Here is a 25,000-nt window from a genome sequence, read left to right on the forward strand (position 1 = left end):
GTGTGTGTGGTGTGTCTGTGTGTGTGGTGGGTCTGTGTGTGTGTGGTGGGTCTGTGTGTGTGGTGGGTCTGTGTGTGTGGTGTGTCTGTCTGTGTGGTGTGTCTGTGTCAAGGTTATTATAGTTAACGAAAACTAACTAAAAAACTAAAACTAGGTGTGAAAAAACATTTTAGTTAACTGAAATAAAAATATAAACTAGACTAAAAAACGATAACTAACTAAAACTGTATTGTGTGTTTACAAAACTAACTAAAATAAACTACAATTATTGAGAAAATGTCCTTAGTTTTAGTCTTTTTGATTTCATACATAAGCCTAGTATTTTGGGTGGATATGAAATCTATCCTCCATGTTCTTTAGCTATGCCCCTGCGCAGGAGTAACCTGACGTGGTCCAGATGGTTTGTTTCACACAGAGTGAAACAACGTGAGCTCACGAGATCAGGATGGTCTCACAAGGCTAGCACAGAAGAATAAAAAACTAAAACTAATACTGAAACTAATAAAAACGAAACTAAAACTAAGCATTTTCAAAAAATTAAAACAAAACGAAACTAGCAAACCTGCTTTAAAACTAATCAAAACTAAACTGAAATTGAAAACAAAACGATTTAAAACGATATAAAAATAAAAACTAATGAAAAAAGCAAAACTATTATAACCTTGGTCTGTGTGTGTGGCAAGGTTATAATAGTTTTGCTTTTTTCATTAGTTTTTATTTTTATATCGTTTTAACTTTTTGTTTTCAATTTCAGTTTAGTTTTGATTAGTTTTAAAGCAGGTTTGCTAGTTTAGTTTAGTTTTTATTTTTTTGAAAATGCTTAGTTTTAGTTTAGTTTTTATTAGTTTCAGTATTAGTTTTAGTTTTTTTTTCTTCTGAGCTAGTCTCGTGAGACCATCCTGATCTCACAAGCTCACGTTGTTTCACTCCATGTGAAACAAACCATCTGGCGCACGTCAGGTTACTTCTGTGCAGGGACACAGCTAAAAAAAATGGAGGATAGATTTCATATCCACCCAAAATACTAGGCTTATGTATGAAATGAAAAAGACTAAAACTAAGGACATTTTCTCAATAATTTTAGTTTATTTTAGTTAGTTTTGTAAACACACAATACAGTTTTAGTTAGTTATCGTTTTTTTGTAAAGTCTAGTTTTTATTTTTATTTCAGTTAACTAAAATGTTTTTTCACACCTAGTTTTCGTTTTTTAGTTAGTTTTCGTTAACTATTATAACCTTGGTGTGTGGTGTGTCTTTGTGTGTGGTGGGTCCAGGAGTTCCAAGGTGATAGTGATGACTATACATTCTAAAGGGAGCCCATATGCAGAAGCATCTCTCTCTACAGTAGAGAGTGTAGGTTGTCCTCCATGCATCTCACTAGCTCGACAGTGCTTTCCGCCCCTGCATTTTTCTTAAGTAACTAACGTACGTTAGTTATCAAAAATATCTCCCAGAATACGTTCCATTCCTGTTGACTCTGTTGGGCAGTACTTGCCCTGCATGTCTGTGTCCTTGTGGGTGTTTATACTGCATGTGTGTGGTTGTTTAAATTGTATTCAATTAATGACTCACAAAAACTGGTGAATCTAAGACATCAGTTTGATTAAAACATTAAGAATTTGGACCTTGCTACTACTGTAAGTATATAATCGCTTACATTGCTAATGTGTGTGTGTGTGTTTTGATTTTATATGGGAGTCTGGTTCGTTTCAAATGAAATGGGGCCCACATCACTGGACAGCCACCTTTGTGTTCTTTGTGAACATGGCTCTTAGACTATTATTTATGGAAAAAAACATATTCTGGACATATTTGGCTGCATCTTCACGCTGATTTACTAGGTGAGCTCCAATGTGCTCCAGTCTTACAGTCTGTAAATTTCCTACACCCTGCGGGCCATTTTCGTCTCTGTTTGAAGACATGGGAATGGACTGAACACAGTCATCCTTCACTTCTCCTCCTTCTTGGGAGTAAAAATAAACTTGTTGGGAACATAAATCAATATGCTAGGTAGGTACTGTACTGCTGCCGTCCTACAACGGCCTATTTCCACACAGCACCTGGAAAACGTCTGGTCCACCGTAAGCCAGGCCAGGGATGTTCCCCAGGGTCCCGAAGCCTGCAGGGTCCCAAGCCTTGCCCGGTGTGTGTGAACCAGCTGGTTCCTGCAGTGGTAGCAGAGTGACAGAATTTCATAACCATGAAAACAAAAAGTAGAACTCAACGTTCATCAGGAACAACCGTTTCTCTTAACTTAAAAATACTGTTTTTCCGAAACACACACACACACACACACACACACACACACACACACACACACACACACACACACACACAAACACACTTGGGTCTTTAAATGGAAAGCAGACACTTTCACTAGGGTGGGAGAGGGTTGTTGTTTGGGTAAAGAGCATGTGGGGCTTGTAGTCCGTTAACTACAGCCATATCCAATGGGCTTGGCTGGGACTGCAGCACACCCCATGTTACATTATACACACACACGCACGCACGCACACACACACACACACACACACACACACACACACACACACACACACACACACACACACACACACACACACACACACACACACACACCGGTGTACTTTCCAAGAAGCGTCCCAGGAAGGAAACTTCCCTGGGAGCATTCCATCGTATTGGCTAACCTGGGACTGTTCTCCATTGTGTACGGGAAGTGTGTGTGTATGTGTGTGTGGGTTGAAACAAGGGAAACAGAGCAGCGTTCTGACAACAGCCTGTCGACGTTCCAAGTGTCCGGTAATAAGCCTGATTGAAATGTGACGGCTGGAGGGTCCAGTCACCGCTGTGGTCAGCTACAGCTCCGCCGGTCTGCTCAACACTGACTGATGTGTAATGGGAGACAGGCCTGAGGTTTCCAACCCAGACGAAGAGAATTCAACCATACATCAGGAAGGAGAGAGTGGGAGAGAGAGAGAGAGAGAGAGAGAGAGAGAGAGAGAGAGAGAGAGAGAGAGAGAGAGAAAGAGAGCGAGACGGGCAAGAGGTTGAGCAGTGAAGGGGTAAATACAACGGCGGTTGGGTTAGGGGTGACAGGAGAATGAAAGAGAGGTGAGGGAGGGAAGAGAGAGGAAAGGGGGAATGAGAGGAGTAGAGGGGTGCAGAGAGGGAGTCATGTGCACACACACAAACACACACACACACACACACACACACACACACCTCCACCTATAACTCCTCACTTCAAAGACATGCCAGGGGTTTAACACAACGTAACGTGTTAAGTCATAAAGACCCCCCCCCCCCACCCCACCCCCCCTCGAGAGTGGAAAACATTCCTGGGAATTCTCGCTCCAATGCCATTAAGAGTTGGAAAAGAATTCCTCTTCCTTAACTGGATCCACACACAGGTTTTACTACCGTTTTGCTTGGCCGTTTTTCTTTATATGGGGCTGCCCGTTAATGCACCGTCAGCATTTTTCAAAAAACAAAAATGTCTTGGCTCATGAAAACTGTTGACAGAAAACACATTGAGCTATGTAGAAACAGTACATGCAATTCTATAGAGGTACAGACATATAGTCAGGATACATCTTGTAGCGTGTTCTCGGGTTAGAGTTATGACTATGACTAGTATAATTATGATTATACCGCGGTTATCACAAATATGAAGGAAAATGGATTTAAGGCATTAAATCAAACTCGTATGGGGCACCACTGTGTACAGAGAAACAGATAACCTTTATCAATAGTCTAATTTATTCAACAATCTCATTCTGTAGGCGGAGTGTTTGACTCAATCAAGTGACTTAAGATAATGTGATGGCGCTCGGACGTGGTCAAAAGTGAATAATGTTTATTGGAATTATACTAATCAATTATCAAAATAATATTATAACACAATTCAAATAACAGATGGAAAAACACGTGGCAATATGAAAACACAGCAGAAATGAAAAGAATGATGTAATGGGTTATCACAGCCTATCCTAAGTCTTCTAAGCTTAAACAACACTTTGGCATCTCACACCACAATCACAGGCGACTGTTGGGTACAACCTTAGTAGGTGTGTGATCGCGCGTTGTCCGGGCGGTGTTGTCTGGCTCGAAGCATGGAGGAGGCACGTGACGTGGTGGTCGCTCGGTTTGATGAAGGGGCAACGCGCCTGCGCTCCCATTGAAACAGTGATGGTATAGTGTTGCTGCGCGAAGTTGAGGTTCGCGGAATTGAAAGTTCAGTTTCAGAGTTCACAAGTTGCAAATCTCCTTCAAAACCTCTGCTCTCACCAGAGGTGGATCGTTGAAGAGTATTTTCCTAAGCCCCTGTGTCGACTCAGATCTTAGGTAGCAGTCCAGTGTGGATACAGGCTGATCTTATCAGCCGGCACAAAGCTTGGATCCTGGGTCACGTGTTACTTGGAGAGACACGGACCCTGGCAGTTGAGGGTTACAAGAGAACAAGAGAGAGAGAGTTTCCTGTCTGATCGCTTTTAAGGAGCAGGGGTGAGGTGTGATATGTGGGTGTAGACAGGCACGCGATTGGTCACTTGGGTCAATAAACCAGTGGCCCCTGTTAGCATCGTAAAACAGAGCTCACATTCTGTACTCCCTCTGGAATCATCAAATATCCCGGTTATGGTTTCAACATAATTATGACAATTCCACAACATGCTCATCACCTGAGTCATGATTTTAGCTTCAGACTGATACCAATCTACTACAATCTCAACAGTGTGAGGGGGGGGGGGGGTTCCCAAGTCCAGGGTCCTTCCCTTCAACTGAGACAAGTGACCTCTCAGTGACAGTGAAAGGTCAAGGGTCAGGTTACCAAGGGTGATGTCTGGAACACAGAGAGGAGGTTGAACTTGACTTAAAGGGATATTCTGGAATTTTTGAACAAGGGCCTCATTTTCGACTTATCATTGATGTTTTTGACTGATGAAGATCATCTTCAGAGAGCTGTAGAGCTGAAGAGACCTTTGGGTGGTTCGAATTTCCACTGGTGGCTAATGCTAGTGCAACACAATGAAGTCATGTTAGCCTGTCCAAAAAACACCCCCAAACACCCAAAGCGCACCCAAAAACAATTAAATATGAGTCAAGTCTCTCTGGGATTATTTTGTGTCTATTTACCATCCATTTGGAATTCAAACTATTGTGTAATCCGTTCTGGTTTGTGGAACTAATATTTCTGTCTGTGAGTTGGAACGCGGAGTAACACTCAGTTAGATCCGTCTAGAACAGGGATCTCAAACTCCCGGCCCGCGGGCCATTTAACGTCTCAGCAGTCTTTCAAGATAAGTGTCTGGCAAGAAATAGAATAGTAGCCTACAAATGTACAGTAGACTATTCAAGTAGTGTCTTGCAAGAAATAGAATAGTAGCCTACAAATGTATTCAAGTGTCTGGCAAGAAATGGAAACAAACTTTAATAAATGCAAGTACAGGTCCAGGACAGGCTTACAGTAGTGATGCATTTTGCAGCTAAATTAGAATAAAGTAGAAATGTAGGCTATTCCAAGATAAAATAAAAGTCAGGAAAAAAGATTTGCACAGTTAAAATATATTAAAATGTATAGAAACCGGTTTGAATTTGTATGATGAAAATGTTAGTTATGGAATAGCCTTGCAACATTTAGAGACTGACTTGTGAGTCTAGTTATGGAAATGAAAAATAACCTTTTTCAGAAATATTGCACTTTCTTACAGTTAGTAGTAATTGAAGTTGACATTGAAGTGGCCCTCCTATTAGTTGACGATACCAGCAGTGGCCCCAAGCCAATTTGAGTTTGAGACCCTGGTCTAGAACCAGCCTGGAGCCAGCACTTGTCAATGTCAACAAAGTGCGAGCACCAGCGACTGAAATATAGGTCCCCAAACCAGAATGGATTACACGATAGTTTGAATTCCAAACGGATGGTAAATAGACACAAAAGAATCCCGAGACACTTTACATATCTTATATTCAATTTGTCTTTGGGTGCGCTTTGAGTGTTTGGGGGTGTTTTTTGGACAGGCTAACGTGACTTCATTGTGTTGCACTAGCATTAGCCACCAGTGGAAATTGGAACGACCTGTAGCGTAGGGGCCATGCACAGTCAAAACAGACATTACACAGGCCCGGTCTCCAGTGAGGCAGAGCCGGATGGACCCAAGATAAGATGTTTTACACTGATCCTCCCCTCCGAGTGAAACCACTAAGAAGGTGAGATTACTCTCACCTTTGTTCTAGAGGGCTTGTGTCAACAGATCCTGGCGTCCTGAGAGACTGAGGAGTCTCCCCCTTAACGAAGGACTGGAGTGTGACGATTTACGAGAAGCCTTGTCCGCTTCACCTTCTCTCTCCCAACATTCTAGCGCACCCTGGGTCAAATGAATGAGCAACGTCTAAATTCCAGAACACCAATGTACTGAGGTCAAAATGCATAGAAACTGCTATTTCAATCATGAAACTGAGTTATTCTCCAAGTACAATTGTTTATTCTATAATGTAGAGCATACCAGTGAATAAACAGGAGCTGGGGATCGAACGGGCTCAGAGCAGTATTAAAACTGTGAATCCAACATGTGGGTGTGATTAACTCTCTTGGCACCAAAGTCGCAGCTGTGCGACGAGTTAAACAGACATTTTGTGATATTTACACTCTGAAACCTCGATTTTCCCGCCCCCACTAGATGGCAGACATGTATAACTTCGGTCTCGATTCAGTATGACACCATCTTCTAATGCAATATATTTGAGAAAATCTCATTACGAGTTTCCTCTTATATACACGGCATTATTCTGAAATAGTTTGACCTAGAGACAAGCGTTTTTTACCTGTAAAAGTAGACAAATTGCACTATCTGGCAAGCTTCGGTTTATCCATGTGTGTGGCCGACTTCCGTATTTTCGTCCAACCACAAAATTGTTAACTATGCGGATAGGTTATTTGCTTTGCCTGGTGCAGTACTTCGTCTATCCCTGTAGATATACAACTACTCGAAAAGGACAGCCCATAGCTGAGAGTTTGATTGCAAGATACCATCTAAAGTTGAGTTTTTGGTCGTGTTTGTACAAATAAGACATCCCACGTACAATAAAATAATCTCAACAAATCTAGCGACTTTTCCTGGTCATTTGGGAATGATTGAGATGACAAATGCGGCAGTGGCTAGTTGCAAAACTAGAATGGAGAAGTAAGACGCCTCCTTCCCTCCACTAGTCTGGGGGTCCACCTTGGGCAAGTGGTAGTACCCCCTAGCCCCCCTACCTGGGGTTACAGGTAAAATCCTGATGAAAGAACAACTAAAAGGAAGAGAGACCCGGCCCGGAGGAAGCCCGGGGCCCTCGTCTGGAGCCAGGCCCAGATGGAGGGCCCGCATGCGAGCGCCTGGTGGCCGGGCTTACCACGGAGCCCGGCCGGGCCCAGCCCGAATAAGCAACGTGGAAGCACCATCTCCTCCTCCATCGTCCCGTGGACCCACCACCCGCGGGAGGAATTGTCGGGGTCGGGTGCGCTGCCAACTAGGTGGCGGTGAAGGCGGGGGGCACCTACGGACCGGACCCGGGCGGCAAAGGCTGGCTCTGGGGACATGGAACGTGACCTCGCTGGGGGGGAAGGAGCCGGAGCTTGTGAGGGAGGTGGAGCGATACCAATTACACCTGGTGGGGCTAACCTCCACGCACAGCACCGGCGCCGGAACCAAACTCCTGGATAGGGGTTGGACCCTGTTCTTCTCCGGAGTTGCTCACGGTATGAGGCGTAAGGCAGGTGTGGCTATACTAGCTAGCCCCCAGCTGAGCGCCTCTGTGCTGGAGTTCACCCCAGTGGAGGTTTATCCATGTGTGTGGCCGACTTCCGTATTTTCGTCCAACCACAAAATTGTTAACTATGCGGATAGGTTATTTGCTTTGCCTGGTGCAGTACTTCGTCTATCCCTGTAGATATACAACTACTCGAAAAGGACAGCCCATAGCTGAGAGTTTGATTGCAAGATACCATCTAAAGTTGAGTTTTTGGTCGTGTTTGTACAAATAAGACATCCCACGTACAATAAAATAATCTCAACAAATCTAGCGACTTTTCCTGGTCATTTGGGAATGATTGAGATGACAAATGCGGCAGTGGCTAGTTGCAAAACTAGAATGGAGAAGTAAGACGCCTCCTTCCCTCCACTAGTCTGGGGGTCCACCTTGGGCAAGTGGTAGTACCCCCTAGCCCCCCTACCTGGGGTTACAGGTAAAATCCTGATGAAAGAACAACTAAAAGGAAGAGAGACCCGGCCCGGAGGAAGCCCGGGGCCCTCGTCTGGAGCCAGGCCCAGATGGAGGGCCCGCATGCGAGCGCCTGGTGGCCGGGCTTACCACGGAGCCCGGCCGGGCCCAGCCCGAATAAGCAACGTGGAAGCACCATCTCCTCCTCCATCGTCCCGTGGACCCACCACCCGCGGGAGGAATTGTCGGGGTCGGGTGCGCTGCCAACTAGGTGGCGGTGAAGGCGGGGGGCACCTACGGACCGGACCCGGGCGGCAAAGGCTGGCTCTGGGGACATGGAACGTGACCTCGCTGGGGGGGAAGGAGCCGGAGCTTGTGAGGGAGGTGGAGCGATACCAATTACACCTGGTGGGGCTAACCTCCACGCACAGCACCGGCGCCGGAACCAAACTCCTGGATAGGGGTTGGACCCTGTTCTTCTCCGGAGTTGCTCACGGTATGAGGCGTAAGGCAGGTGTGGCTATACTAGCTAGCCCCCAGCTGAGCGCCTCTGTGCTGGAGTTCACCCCAGTGGACGAGAGGGTCGCCTCCCTGCGCCTTAGGACTGTGGGGGGGGGGGACTCTGACTGTGGTTTGTGCTTATGCACCGAACAGCAGTTCAGAGTACTCAGCCTTCCTGCAGACCCTGAGTGGAGTCCTTTTGGGGGCTCCTGCAGGGGACTCCAGTGTCCTACTGGGGGACTTCAATGCGCACGTAGGCAATGATGGAGAAACTTGGAGGGGCGTGATTGGGAGGCATGGCCACCACGATCTGAACCCGAGTGGTGTTTTGTTGTTGGACTTCTGTGCTAGTCACGGTTTGTCCATAACAAACACCATGTTCGAACACAAGGATGCCCACAAGTACACCTGGCATCAGAACACCTTAGGCCGAAGGTCGATGATCGATTTCGTTATCGTATCATCTGATCTGAGGCCATGCGTTTTGGACACTCGGGTAAAGAGAGGGGCAGAGCTGTCCACTGATCACCATCTGGTTGTGAGCTGGTTTCGATGGCGGGGGAAACTTCTGGACAGACCTGGAAAACCCAAGCGTGTAGTGAGGGTGAACTGGGAACGTCTGGAGGAAGAGCCTGTCCGGAGAGATTTCAATTGCCACCTCCGGCAGAGCTTCTCAGGCATCCCTGTGGAGGTTGGGGACATCGAGCATGAGTGGTCGGTGTTCAAAGCCTCCATTGCTGAAGCTGCGGCTGGGAGCTGTGGCCTGAGGGCCATAGGTACCTCAAGGGGCGGTAACCCTCGGACACCGTGGTGGACAGCGGTGGTGAGGGAAGCCGTCCGACTGAAGAAGGAGGCCTTCCGGGATATGTTAGCCCGGGAGACCCCAGAAACAGTTGCAGGGTATCGACTGGCCCGGAGGGCTGCGGCTTCGGCCGTGACCAAGGCAAAGCAGCGGGTGTGGGAGGAGTTCGGAGAAACCATGGAGAAGGACTTTCGGTCGGCACCAAAGTGTTTCTGGAAGACCATCAGACACCTCAGGAAGGGAAAGCGGGGGACCATCCAAGCTGTATACAGCAAGGAGGGGACACTGCTGACCTCAACTGAGGAGGTTGTTGAGCGTTGGAAGGAGCACTTTGAGGAACTCCTGAACCCGACTAATCCACCCTCTACGAACGAGGCAGAGCCGGAAGATGATGGGGGGTCGTCAATGTCCTTGGAGGAGGTCACTGAGGTAGTCAAACAACTCCACAGTGGCAGAGCCCCAGGGACTGATGAGATCCGTCCAGAAATGCTGAAGGCGCTGGGTGTAGAGGGGCTGTCTTGGTTGACACGCCTCTGTAACATTGCGTGGAAGTCTGGGTCAGTGCCGAAGGAGTGGCAGACTGGGGTGGTGGTCCCCATATTCAAAAAAGGGGACCAGAGGGTGTGTGCGAATTATAGAGGCATCACATTACTCAGCCTCCCAGGGAAAGTTTACTCCAAGGTGCTGGAAAGGAGGGTCCGGCCGATAGTCGAACCTCAGATCGAAGAGGAACAATGCGGATTTCGTCCTGGTCGTGGAACTACCGACCAGCTCTTCACTCTCGCAAGGATCTTGGAGGGGGCTTGGGAGTTTGCCCAACCTGTCTACATGTGTTTTGTGGACTTGGAGAAGGCTTACGACCGGGTCCCTCGAGAGGTCTTGTGGAGGGTTATGCGGGAGTATGGGGTGAGGGGGTCCCTACTTAGGGCCATCCAATCCCTGTACACCCAGAGCGAGAGCTGTGTCCGGGTCCTCGGCAGTAAGTCGTCTTCCTTTCCGGTGGGTGTTGGCCTCCGCCAGGGCTGCGCTTTGTCACCAATCCTGTTTGTGATTTTCATGGACAGGATATCGAGGCGTAGCCGGGGGGAGGAGGGTTTGCAGTTCGGTGAGCTGGGGATCACGTCACTGCTTTTTGCAGATGATGTGGTCCTGATGGTATCAGCTGCCTGCGACCTCCAGCACTCTCTGGATAGGTTCGCAACTGAGTGTGAAGCGGCTGGGATGAGAATAAGCACTTCTAAATCTGAGGCCATGGTTCTCAGCAGGAAACCGGTGGCCTGTCCGCTCCGAGTAGGAAATGAGTCCTTACCCCAAGTGAAGGAGTTCAAGTATCTGGGGGTCTTGTTCACGAGTGAGGGAACCATGGAGAGGGAGTTTGGCCGGAGAAGTGGAGCAGCTGGTGCGGTTCTGCAGTCGCTTTACCGCACTGTTGTGACGAAAAGAGAGCTGAGCCAAAAGGCAAAGCTCTCGATCTACCGGTCTATCTTCGTCCCCACCCTCACCTATGGTCATGAAGGATGGGTCATGACCGAAAGAACGAGATCACGGATACAAGCGGCCGAAATGAGTTTTCTCCGGAGGGTGGCTGGGGTCTCCCTGAGAGATCGGGTGAGAAGTTCAGTCATCCGGGAGAGACTCGGAGTAGAGCCGCTGCTCCTTTGCGTCGAAAGGAGCCAGTTGAGGTGGTTCGGGCATCTAGTGAGGATGCCTCCTGGGCGCCTCCCTAGGGAGGTGTTCCAGGCGTGTCCGGCTGGGAGGAGGCCGCGGGGTAGACCCAGGACTAGGTGGCGGGACTACATCTCCGCACTGGCCTGTGAGCGGCTAAAGATTCCCCAGGCAGAGCTGGTTGATGCTGCTAGGGAAAGGGATGTCTGGGGCCCCCTGCTGGAGCTGCTGCCTCCGCGACCCGACCCTGGATAAGCGGATGAAGATGATGATGATGATGATGATGATGATGAGATGACAAAGCCCTGCGCATTCCGTGGTTCACGTTACAACCGACTTCACCAGAGCTGAGGGTAAGTCTCCTCATCTTCTCTATGACACAGAGCACTCACTCGGCCAATCTGACTAGATAGTAGCGTCATATTTACAGCTCAGACACCGTGACCGCTCTGAGCAAGAGCAGCCTGCAAATAAATCACGCCTGCGCAATTTATGACCAATCACAACAATGATTTTGTACAGTTACAGTAAGCACAGTATAATATTTATAGATTTATAGATAGTAGATTATTGAGTTGGAAAAACGCCAAATGGCTGCCAGAAGGTTTAATTGTGAGCAGATTTTGGATATGATTGTTAGTTCATAGAGATTGTGAGTATCTGCTGATATAGTTATCCACAGCTGTTCTAGGATCCATCCTCTCTGCAAGAGTGGGAGGAGAGCAGTGAGACCTTTGCAACGTAATTCTGAACCATTTTCGTTGGCTGTACACCAAACAGCGCCGAAATAGACTCTGTACTCTAAAAACTCTAAGCGCCAAGTCTGAACTCTGAGTCTCCCAACGTTCACCAAACAACCTAACCGCGAAGCTGCATCGACGAAAGAGCCGGCGTGCGACGCCCTGCACCAAATCCAACAACGCTGGTCACGTGGGTCTTCGAGACTCCAATGAAAGCTGCACAGCCGCGCGAGCCAGCGTGCCACACAACCATAAGGTCATATGCCTAACGCTATCGTTTGATGTGGTCTTTGATACTATGCTGTTTTGAGCTTAGAGAATTAGGATTTAGGCTGCAATCTTATGATATCATTAATTTCCTTTCTGCTTTGTTTCCATACTGGCACATTTGTGTTTCTATTTATTTTTGAGTTGTGTGTTTTCATATTATCTTGATAATTGATTAGTATACTTCAATAAATTTTAAACGCTTTGATCAAGTCGTTGTAGCGTCATCAACTGGTCTCTAGGTCACTTGCTTGAGTCAAGACCTCCTCGGTCAGATGAGATTGATAAATTAGACTATTAATAAAGGTTATCTGTTTCCCTGTAGAGAACAGGGTGGTGCCCCATATACGAGTTGATTAATGTATTAAATCAATTTTCCTTCATAGTTGTGATAAACCCGGTATAATCATAAATTATACCAAGTCATAGTCATATTTCCATAGTTCTAAACTCCTAAACTGCTAGAGACCCAAAGCTATCTATAGCATGGAATTAACTGAAAATTATCTTCATCAGTCAAAAACATCATAGGTAAGTCGAAAATGAGGCCCTAGTTAAAAAATTCCAGAATATCCCTTTAACAGTGTTCTATTTTGGCATTATTTGTTGTCTGTTTCACGCAAACTCCAGTGTTTAGCCTGGACCAAGGGATAGACACACACACAAACATGTGCACATGAGGGTATGCAAACACACACATGGACACTCACACACACACACACACACACACACACACACTGCTGCAATGTAATCTACAAAAAAACGAAATCTGTGCTACATTCCAAAACACTGCTTTTGCGACCTCTTTCAAAGCATGACTACTACTACACACTCTTTACAGCAGTTGCACAAACACACACACACACAAACACACACACACACACACACACACACACACACACACACACACACACACACACACACACACAGCATACCATACCGTAGCCCACGCATATGGTTCTTATGGGAACAGGGGAACAGATTGCTCTGAATGATAATCACTCCTCCACTCTGGATTTCTGCTCACTGTTGGTCATTCATCCGCCCTGATTGCATTGGTATGCACCAACCAGGGGGGGCACCAGGGGCTTTTAGTTGGCCTGTGCTCTGTATAGTAGGGGTGGTCTGACGTGTGTGTGTGCATGTGTGTGTGTGCACAAGTGTATCCTGGGAGAGATCCGTCATGCACTGGGAACAGGAACTGCAATGGCCAGTGATGGCAGCAGGGAGAGGAGCAGAGGGGTGTGGTGTTGGAAAAGAAGACAAGGTGATGACCAAACACTGACCGCAGTAGAATCAGACAAACACTGTGGGGTGACCCTCCTTCTCAACCTGACTTTTTGAATATGAGCTAAAATTTCTTGCAGTGAGTTTTGATGGGAATATACTTTTCCTTTCCTTTAATAAATCCTACATCGCCTGTTCCAAAACAACTGATTCCTCTAATCTGAGCTACTGATTGGTGACATGATTACCTACTGTAATTAAAGTACTTCATTACTTCACTACTGGACTGGAACAAGCACATCCTGCCCATATCTGCCCATATCTACACTGTAACAGAAAATGGTTTTAAAAGGGTTCTTCGCTTGTCCCTTTAGAAGAACCATATGGAAAATCAACTTGAGAACCCATTTTGGTTCCTGGGAGAACCATACTAGTATGTTGGCAAAATGGGTGTATCTAGAGCCTGTGTTTGGTGAAAGCAAAGGACCTTTTATGGCCACCAGCCTCTTCAACAAGGCTTGTGTCCCTCTGGCCCCACCATCCCCCGCCCCACCACAGACCCCGCCACCACTGAGAGACACCGTCGATAGACACTTGCACATGACCTGAATGTACTGAATAGGACGCACCGCACTGCCATCACGCCGCACACACATATACACATACACACACTCACTTACACACTACACTCTGCATACTCATACACTGACTGCAGTACTTTTTGTATAATGTTCTTTTTCTTAGCTTCTCCTTATTTGCACTAGCATTTGTACTTGTCCTGTCTTTGCAATTTTCTGTCTTTGCACTGTCCTGTCTCATCCTTGCACCCTGTCCAATGTTCTCTCAATGTTATGCACCACGATCCGAATTAACAAATTCTAATTCTGATTCAGGTATCACCTTTCTTCTAAGAGTTTCTAAGGCATGTGTTTGACCACTAGTTCACATCGTAACAAGATGTTTCAAATCAACCCAGATTCTGAACTCTCCATATTCAACACTCCGTACAGTAAGTAAACACTCAGGCTTGGCTGAGGCCTGTGTTTCTGTATGGGTCAGTGCTCTCGTAAGTAATGGTCACTGATGGGAAGGTTCAAAGGTTGAATCCCCCATTGAGAACGGGATAAACTGCCTGATACAGTCCACTGAAAATCGATTTCATCATACTCAGAGAGAGGTTACTGAGAGTTGATGTCTCAATCATGGAGCAAGTCATCTGGGACAAAACCTAAAGCCAAGTAAAAACAGAACATGATGATGCTGCTTTACAATGATATAATAATGATTCTACAACAAAGAGTTTGGATACTTGATTCTGATTGGCTAGCAGCCGTTGTAAAATGCTCTGTAACCCACGGCTGCGACCACATAATAAGTAGTATTAATGCGCCGTCAATCTCAGTGACCACTCGCAGCAACCTCGCCTTTTTATTAATTACACCCGTGTTTACCTACTGTAGGTATCCTATTACAAAAACACACTCTTCAGTCTGACTCCAACACTTCCACACCCCTACCAGCAAAAATGACTGCTCTGGAGAACTGTTTTAATAACTGCACCATAGCTGGAAATGTTCAAATAAACGTGAACCACCCAAATTATGCCTACAGTATATACAGTAGGCTTATGTGAACAAGGCCTACCCAAATAGGCTCTGTTGCCTGGCAATCATTTAATTCAGAACTAAAGCCTTCGCGGAAGATTATGTAAATACTAAAATAGTAAGAATGATCGGTAAATATGATTGAATGTTACTACTAGGTACGTTTTTTGTGAATATATGTAGTAACCGTAGAAGGCAGTGGGTTACATGGGATTTTACAACAGCTATGGGAGTTTTAGGTCCAACAACACCCCGTAGCTGTTGTAAAATCCTGTGTAAACTACTGCCTCTCGTGGTCAATTGCTTAAATAAGAATTGCATTGTTTCGTATGCTTATTTGAAACATTGAATGTTCTAAAACTGGAGTTTACAAGGCAGATGGAAAGACTTAAGATGAGATTGTATGTTCTAAAAGTAATGTATTGTCTTGGCCACTGCATCAAAACATGGGTTTGGTTTCATGAGATCTAACTTCATTAGATCAAGATGAGAAACACTGTTCACTTTGTTTTCAACAGTCCCTGATTCCTAAGTCTTTTAAGTTCAAGTCTTTAACCATCTTCCTGGTTTCCGATTGTTGGTAAACAACCTCCTCCCTGAGGCGCTAAGGCTTTCTGGGATATATCTGGTAGTGTCTTGTTAAACCCCCTCACACAGAAAACTGCATGTTCCTGTGATCTACACCCATCTATTACCACGACTCACATTCTCTTTCTCCCTTTCCCTCTATCTGTTTCTCTTTATCTCTCTCCTTTTACAAGGGCAGCACTTAACAATTGTTAGGTAACTGTTAGTTAACCACCCCCACATGACGGGGTTATAGGGACCAGGTCTATAAACCCAGCCTCTTTTCATATAAATCTCTCTAGAATATTTCCGATGTAAAACCTCTGAGGTGGATGGAGCTAGTTCTGTCAATCATCTCTACTGTCAGTGGCTCACTGTTCCCTCTCTCCCCTTCTACAGATGAAACCTCGTTTCTACTGTTCTGCCTTTCATCTCTACTGTCAGAGCCTGGATTCTACTGTTGTGTCTTTCATCTCTACTGTCAGAGCCTGGTTTCTACTGTTCTGTCTCTACCGTTAGAGCCTGGTCTCTGGTTCTGTCTCTACTAAGGCTGTCCCCGACTAAAGATTTTCCTTCGAAGCAACTAGTTGTTTATTGACTCGTGTACAAATGATAAAAGAGTGAAACTCTCAAAATATAGAATACACAATACAATTAAAATACTGCTCTTGTAAATAGAAAACATATAAACTAACCTAGTACTGAATGTGAGAGAAACTGAATGTGAACCATCCTGATCTCACACTGACACCTCGCTGCAGTTTTCAACAGCTTTAAATGACTTCAACAGCTTTTAATGAGTTTTCACACTTTCTAGTGTGAACAGGTTTGGTGCTTTTAATGTGGAGGAGCTTGTTGCTCTTTTTAACTCCATTTGCACTAGCATCCTGGACTCCATTGCCTCCTTGAGGAGCAAACACCCCAAGGCATGTTCTGAACTGTGGATGAATGACTATCCGTTCGCTCAGATTATCAAATTTTTTTATTTAGCCTTTATTTATACAGGTAAAACATATTGAGTCCCAAGGACTCATTTTCAAGTGTGACCTGTTCCAAAGGCATTCAGCAATCACACGTTAGGGGCAACAGCGGAGCCAGGGTGGGGCCAGGGGCCCACTATTCATTGGGGCCCACCATTGACAAGGGGGTTCTTGACAGCCAAGTGCCACAAGCGCAGGGCCCTGTTTACCTGTTGGTATTGTAGATTCCGCCCGTCTTAGTACCACCTTAGCAAGGGCCCCCGTCACTCTGAGGAGAGATTTTACTGTCGTGCCGAGATTTAAAACACCTAGCCTCCTTTTAAAAAATGGACAATGGATTGCTGAAATCAGAATTGCTAGAAGCTCAGAAGTTACTCTGGACATCATTGGTAAGTTGAGTTGTTTCATATTCATTAATTTTTAAATCTGTATCAAAATCTGTTGAACGCTGTGTCTCCTTAATTTGTGTTGGTAGGCTATAGTCAGTCACACATTCCTAGCACTTCTAGATTGTTGAATTGGTAAAGTCCCTTGCGCTGACGCTTAAGTAGGCTACTGTATATCAGCCGTTGTTTCGTTTAGTAGGCTATCAGGAGTTCGCTCTTTACCGGTAAATCCATGGCTCTGACCATGGAGCTGAAGTAGGCTAGAGTATATCAGCAGTTGTTTTGTTTAATATCAGTTGTTCACTCTTTACCGATAAATCCATGGCACTGTCCATTTTGTTGAATTGAAATAACACACATTATCTGTCTGCATTTGCCACGTAAATTAGACTCAGTACAGTCATATAGGGGCCCACTACAAGGTCCCGCCCCCCTGCAATGAACCATTAGCTCCGCCGCTGGTTAGGGGCCAACAAGACAAAATTAAAATAACAGGGACAAGGTACAGGGACAACAAGGTAAACAGTAACAACAATACAGGCTCAGAATGATTTGAAACTGATAGGAGTTTTTCTGTCCATCTGGGTGAATTCTCCTCAAAAGGGGCCCCTCTTACCTGTGGTGTTCCCCAAGGCTCCATTTTAGGCCCTCTATTATTTTCTATATGCTGCCCCTGGATTAAATTTTACGTAAGCATAAAGTCTCTTTTCATTGCTATGCTGATGATGTCCAAATCTACCTTCCTTTAAAAGTTAAGTGCAAGGATTCCCTCTCGAACCTCTGCTACGTGGTCTTAGCGACGTTAAGATTTGGATGGATCACAATTTTCTCCATCTAAATGATGATAAGACAGAGGTGACTGTGTTTGGGCACTGTCTAAAGGACACTGTTGGTGTTTTAGGACCTCTTGCAGCAAAACATTGCTCTTTTATCAAAAGCCTCGGTGTCACTTTTGTCACCTCACTTGTCACTTTTGATAGTGGTTTTAAATTTGACAGACAAATTGGCTCTGTAGTCAAAGGTTCCTTTTTCCAGCTGAGGCTCCTGATCAAAGTAAAGCCCTACCTCTCTCCTAATGACTTGGATGTTCAAGGCTTTGAATGGCCTGGCCCCTCAGTACCTAGCTGAACTCCTCCATGTTCGCACCCCAGCTAGAGCACTGAGGTCATGTAATGAACTACTGTAAGATGTCCCAGGGTCTAGGCTAAAGATAAAAGGTGACTGATATTTTGAGGTAGTGGCACCCAAGCTGTGGAACAGTCTGCCACTGCAAATTAGGTCCACCCAGACCCTAGAGGTTTTCAAGTCACAGTTGTTTTCATTGGCTTTTGAGGCTTGTTAGGCCATACATCCCTAGTCGTGTTGTGTTCGTTTATTGTATTGAATGTTGACTTGCACTTTATATTGTATCTTGTATTTGTCTATTCTTTATATTGTAAAGCACTTTGGTGCAAATGTGCTATATAAATAAAGTTGACCTTGACCTTGACAAGGCTAGCATTTGTTAGGATCGAGGAAGTTTGCCTCAAAGCAGTTGGAGCTGTTCATGGGAATGTCAGGAGGCAATGCCTCTCCGTTCTTGCTATCACAGAATATGAACCGGGACTAAGGAACTATTTTTTCACCTGAGGTGCAGGACAATAAAGCAACAAAAAAAAGCATTCCTGAGAACGTTCACATTGGGCACTGTGAAATTAAACCTCTGGCATGCAAAAGAGCTCTCATCAAAACTCAAATCAAACTCATGAAAATGTTACTTAATGAAAACCTCAATAGATGTCTTGACATTCAAGAGCGTGATTGATGCTTTCTCAGGGGAGAGGGCCATGTATGATGCACCCACTTCCGGCTTTAGGCCTGGGCCATGGCAAACACACACCAGTATTTGCCATGTCTCTCCTATGATGTTTTTTAGCCTCTCTCACTCTGAAAATGTAATTTAATGTAATGGATTGCTTTATACATGTTCTTAGCCGGTATACAAACATACTCCAGGAGCTTGCTCGATCGCCTTGTTGAGAGGGGTCAGGGAAGAATTTTTACAGCTCACTTATCTGGCCCCCGGGTGATTACTGTTTTTTTGCTTCCCTCTGGAATATGTAGGGGTGGGTCGTATGCCCACCTCCCTTGTTCTCTGTAAAGCGCATTGTGTTGCCTCTGGGTATGAAATGTGCTATACAAATAAAGCTTTGATTGATTTATTGATTGATTGTTAGATGTTAGCTGGTAGAGTCAGCAAGCTCGCAGAGGCGCACAAAATTACGTCATGCATGCCGTATGTAGTTCTTTACCACCTCGTTACAAAAAATATATACATAATTCGGATTGTGATTGAAAATTAACTACGATCACCAGAATCAGTAAAGTTTGTCTCCAGGTATATCATACTTAATGCATTCTACTAACTTTTCCATGTAGACCGATATATAATTTTTCAGAAAATGTGCTACGAGAAATCCCATTCATTCTCTCGGCATTAGGAACACTACCGCTAGGGGGATGATGAGATTACTTTCCCTCCCTATTGTCTCATATACAGGTAAGCCACCCATCCAGAGCTTGACTCTGGAAGACAGTAGTGCCTGAAGAGAACAAACAGGAATGAATTGTGCTGAGCCAGGGTAATTTGCATAGACATGAGATGTGATGTAACCCGTCGCAAACCACCTGAACATTTATGGAGCGGAAACCCTTGTGATTCACATAGATTGGCACCATTACGTGTGGGAGTGTGCAACTTCAGTGGTACAGGAGATTATCCCATGCATTACCCTCTCTTCCCAGAGATAGCATTCATTTAATAGTTTGCTGTCAACAGCCAGTTGAAGAGAGCATTTAGTCGCCTGAAAATGCTTATTCTCCTCTCCAACTCATCCATTCTTACACCTAGCCTGACTATCTGTACTGTGGCACACTGACTGGCCTGGGAAAGGATTTTCGCTGCTTCATTCAAATTCCATCCCTATAATGGCTGCACCTCCACTGACTTCTGGATACTCCAACAACACCAGCATTTTACCATTGTGCCCTGTTGCCAATAGTATTTGACCATTTGACTTTGTCAAACTGCAGCACTGTGATCGGAGCCTATATGTCACATCTATCCAGGGCAGTCTAAGGAACATTTACTTTTTAAAAGAGGCCTGGTCACTGTAAGGGGTTCGTTCATAAACATGCCTGGTAATCAGTAGTGAGTCATAGGGGGCACGCTGCTTTGGGGAAGGAGGCATAAGGGGAGGGGGGAGTGCACGTGGAGTAATAGCTTTAATGAGCGGGGTGGACTGGACCGAAACAAACTGACGGTACCCTCGGTGATGACTGAGTTGTTCTGGTAATGAGTGGCCAAGAAACGATATCCGGCAGTTACTCATCTTAAATTGAGTTCTCCTTTTTTCCTGTTCTGAGAAAAGGGCTAAAAACCTCCCCTGAGTTTCCAAACTGACGTTTTCAAAGTGACAGGAAATTCAGCAGAACTACGCCTTCAGGGTCAGAAGGCTTCCTCATCCCTCCAATCACAGTGGATGATGGAGAGAAACCACTTTAGATTATCAGGATGCACCTCCTCTCTTGTGCCTATCTCTGGTGCATACTCAAAACATGCATGTGTCTATAAGACTGATCTGAGAGCAGTGTGTGTGTGTGTGTGTGTGTGTGTGTGTGTGTGTGTGTGTGTGTGTGTGTGTGTGTGTGCGTGTATGCGTACGTGCGTGTGCATGCGTGTGTGTGTGTGTACCTGTAGCCTTCTCCGGGTTGTTGCACATGAAGCACAGCCAGCCACCCTCCTCCTCACTGTAGCCAAACAGGTCAAAGAAACGCACCTCCTCTAGATGGACCTGAAGACTGTCCAAGTCCTGTAAAGACAGAGAGAGAGAGAAAGAGAATCATACAAATGTCCACCACTTTAATGATTAACATTCACAAGCTGCTCCACAAGCTAATCTCTGCAATGACAGAACTGGACGACTGGCGACCGTACATACTGTATGTCCACGGTTATCTTGACATCAGGCCAGTGTAGCAGCTGACATTCGGCCGCTGTGTTCCTCTGCACCCCTGAACGGGCAGGGTCACCTGTTTGGATCAGCGGTTCTTGACGGGTGACCCTGTGCAGTGCTACGGTCAACCCAAGATCCATGATACCAAGAGGCGGATTACCAGCCGGCTTACAATGCTACCAGCTAGTTAGCTAGCTAGCGGCGATAACCTGCCATTAGCATTCTATCTTACTGTAGGAATAAAGTAAGGTCAAAATAACATTATCTAATGAACAGAATATGATTTCAGGGTGTGATTTGTGAAAAAAAAAGGGTTCAAGTTCAAAATATCAAGTTCCAAATATTTATTTGTCCCATTGCTGGGCAATTTGGGTATGGGAGGGGGGGTTAAAAATATATTTTTAGGACATTAAAAAACACGTTTCATAAAATGATGTGTTGGCTGTGTGCATACACTTTTCAGTGCTTTTATTAATAGTATTTTTCCTTCCTGTTCCTCCAGAGTGCACCATATGGCCTTTACTAGTGCCTCACTCTCCCTCATCTGAATTGGATTTGCACTGATTGACACCTCCTACTGATCATTACTCTATCATCCCTTCAGATTGAGAGGTCTGAACTACCCGTCACTACAGGCCTAATATAATATAATATAATATCATATAATATTCTGAAATCAACCGTTTTTCCATCAGAGGTGGATAAGAAGTGGGTATACTGAGTGTCTGTGGATAAAGGACTATGTGCGTCTGTGGAGCAAAGTGGAGTGAGTTAAAAAGCACCTAACTCCCTATATGCTACCTACCACTACACTAGACTAACCACAATAACATATGGGGGGATAATAGCCTACAATACACAGGCTACATGTAAACTATTATTTAGCCTATTCTAAGTGCTCTCAAAGTCGTGGATGTTATAGTGTAGGCAGGCTACATTACTCGTTATCACAATGCCGTTCTGAGGCATTGCTGTTCTTAATCTTTTTTTTTTTGTAAACACATTTAATTGACAATTTGAAAAATCACAACACATTATAATGAAATACAATATTTTCACAATAACCCCCTCTCCCTCCTACCCTCCCAACCGAACCTGTGGAGCTCCTTATCCTAAGTCAAGCAAATATCCTGACAATACTACCACCAAAAAGAAGTGCATATCGGTATACAATGAGGACAGAAAAGACAGTAATGGTAGTAGTCGTCGTGGTGAATGGGGTGCATCAATGTAAAGAAAAAATAAATAAAAGTAAAAAAAATGGGGAGTATAGAAGAAATACAACTATTTGAATGGGAAACAGTGTATCCTGGGACATAGCAAGTTGTTCACTCCGGGGGCAGAGAATCCAGATTCCTAACATAAGTGATCAGGGGTTGCCAATGGTTGAAAAATGTATCCGTTGAACCTTGCATGGAATATTTAATCTTTTCCAGCTCTAGAGAAAACATAGTATCACACAACCATGAATTTTGAGATGGGGGTAATGGATTCTTCCATAGAAGAAGTATTGAACGGCGGGCTAGTAGAGAGGTGAAAGAGATTACATTAGCTTGCTTTGCTGACAAATTGTTTTTGCCATCCTCTGGAATGCCAAATATGGCTATCTGTGGCGATGGTTTGATCACTCTATCTAATACCCTTAATCTAAAATATGTGGTCGCTTTTTTGTAAGAAGTTGCTCCTCTTGTGGTATTCTGGTCTTTGCTGAGTGGTAGAAACTGTAGGCCTATAACCTACATTTGTGTTGTCTAGAGCGCAGATCCAACTAGGCTACCTGAAAATAAGCTGCACTGACTGAGAACGCACATTCACGCAAAGGGCAGTCGGATTCTGCCGGGAAAGCGTGACGGAGCTTTTATTTTGAAGGATTTGCGCCATCTGTGGGAGATTTTGAAAAATCACTGTATTCAATTCTAGAATGAACATAATGCCCAGAATGAGGGATAAAACCCATCCCCCCCAGTGATAAAAATGATCAGAGAGGGGGCAATCAAAAGCAGACATGGAAATCCCCTCCCCCCACCCAGCAAATCGCACGCTGTTTGATATGCGTTTCTCCCTAGGATGGCAGCTTTGAATGGTGAATTCTAACAGATTTTTCTGCCCCTGGTGTTGTGAGTAATGTTTTCATAATAGTCACTGATGATAGATAGATAGATAGTCAGTCCATGGGCATTGTGCACTAGCACTACTAGATGATTGATTGATACCGCTTCAGTACAGTAGAAAACATTCTCTCTCCAACTCAACAACAGATTTAGAGAGGCAGGGGAGAGGGAGAGGAGATAGTGTGTGCTTGTGTGTGTGCGTGCGTGCGTGCACACGTGCGGCCCCAGGTTTGTCTCTCTGTCCAGATGTTGTGTCAGTCCGCCAGAGACTGCTGGAGCCATTACCATCTATTTCCCCTGTTCTGTTCTGATACCTCAGTGTGTGTGTGATGTGATGTGATGCCATGATAAAGTGCTAGGGAGGCCAGGGAGAGCAGTGGAAACCCAGACCCCCACTACACGCCCTGGGAGACCCCTGTCGCACAAAGGGGGCTCTGCTTCACTTTACACTTCAGATGAACCCAACATTTTAAAAGCTACTTCTTAACGGATGACATGTATGTCAAAGATCAACCCTGGCCTGGTTCAAACAATATAACACAGTTCATCATGTCGGGACCAGTCGTCTTAGTTCTGTATGGGCCCAGGTACACTTCACCCAAAACCATTCATGAGCTTAAACACCCACCTACTCTGTCCACTGGAGACCCCCTCATTTCTTAGCTACCTCCATCATTTATGTGAGCTGTGACCTACCTACAGTATTCTCGCATCACCCACTCTATCAACAGAACTAGATATATTTCTGTTCAAACCCGAACCCCTCGTTTGATAGCTGAAGGGTCGCTATTTTGTAAATCAATCTCTCTGGATACAATAAGTGTGTGTGTGTGTGTGTGTGTTGAACAAGACATGCAAAGTTACATGTGTCTTTATCATTTATCCAACACGTGCAAAGTCCAAAAATAAAGGTTGATTTGGGGATAAAACAAAGCAGCATAGAAGGTTAACAGTAGTCATGCAAACCGTTCCAATTCCACTGTTAGGAAGGGAACCTATCAGTCCAGTTTTGGACAGTGAAGAGAAAGCTAGCAGAGAAACACCCTGCGGGTATGTGCTCTCTCCTCTGTTGTTTCATGTGCTTTGGTGGAAAACAGACTGAGATGACATCTAACAGAAGATGGAGACGGCTACGGGTAAAAAAGCACAGCGAAGGCCTTGACAACGTCAACTACAAAACTGTTGACTCTGAATCCGGCATTGACCAAATATGGCTCTCTTTCTCACATGTGCAGTGATACCATCAGCACAGACTCTGTGTCATCTTCTGATGACGAGAGTGGTCATATTGACCAATGGAAATCCCAAGTCTACTACCCCACCAATGCCTTCCCAAACATCATCTTTTTGAACGACCAAATCTTTTAGGTGACAGAATCTCGATGTAAACTAGAAAAGGTACATTTCCTGAAGAAAATGTGTGTTTGCTGTGTGAAAGCAGGCATAATAGTACTATTAATGCATGTAAATCAACAATATATTTTTTAAAAGAATGGTATATAAATGAGTATAAAGCTTGAAAAGTATACATTTATCTAAGTACGCGTATAATCAATAAGCTTGTCATTGTGCATGTTTCAAAGTTTGAATGTAGTGTCTAGGTGAAAAGGTCGGGATTGAAATTAAATCTCCGATTTCTCGACCATACAATGCTTTAAGTTGAATAGCTATGAATAGCAAAAAGTAGAAAATTGTATCAACATGAGTCTAAAGCCGTACTAAGCTTGTCGTTCTGAATATTTCAAGCTTTGAATGGAGTCTGTAGAGCAAGAAATAACTGAAAGAGTATCTCCCAAAGACATCCACCGGGTTCTCACGCAAATATGCGGTCAAGGTTCCCAGTATATGCTAAGGGGTCTAGCTTTGAATTTCAAGACAAGGCTATGAACATAAAAAGCCATAGCACTCCTCAGCATGTAAAGCTGAAGTGAATTAAGTTTAAACGGTGAAAAAGTTGAATGATTGCTTTCAGCAAGCACA

General features: G+C 44.9%; 1 protein-coding gene across 1 annotated transcript in view; it reads right to left on the reverse strand.

Annotated features, from left to right (window-relative positions):
* The window catches only part of veph1 (ventricular zone expressed PH domain-containing 1), a gene marked incomplete at both ends in the record, with an annotated part of 136,069 nt that overhangs the window by 13,404 nt on the left and 97,665 nt on the right, over positions 1 to 25,000 (reverse strand). The window contains one exon of the mRNA XM_084445846.1: positions 20,648 to 20,765. Coding sequence (XP_084301972.1) covers positions 20,648 to 20,765 — 118 coding nt within the window. The remainder of the gene's footprint in view (positions 1 to 20,647; positions 20,766 to 25,000) is intronic.

The sequence above is a fragment of the Borostomias antarcticus genome (assembly GCF_949987555.1).
Source record: "Borostomias antarcticus genome assembly, chromosome: 1".
NCBI classification, from domain to species: Eukaryota; Metazoa; Chordata; class Actinopteri; order Stomiiformes; family Stomiidae; genus Borostomias; species Borostomias antarcticus.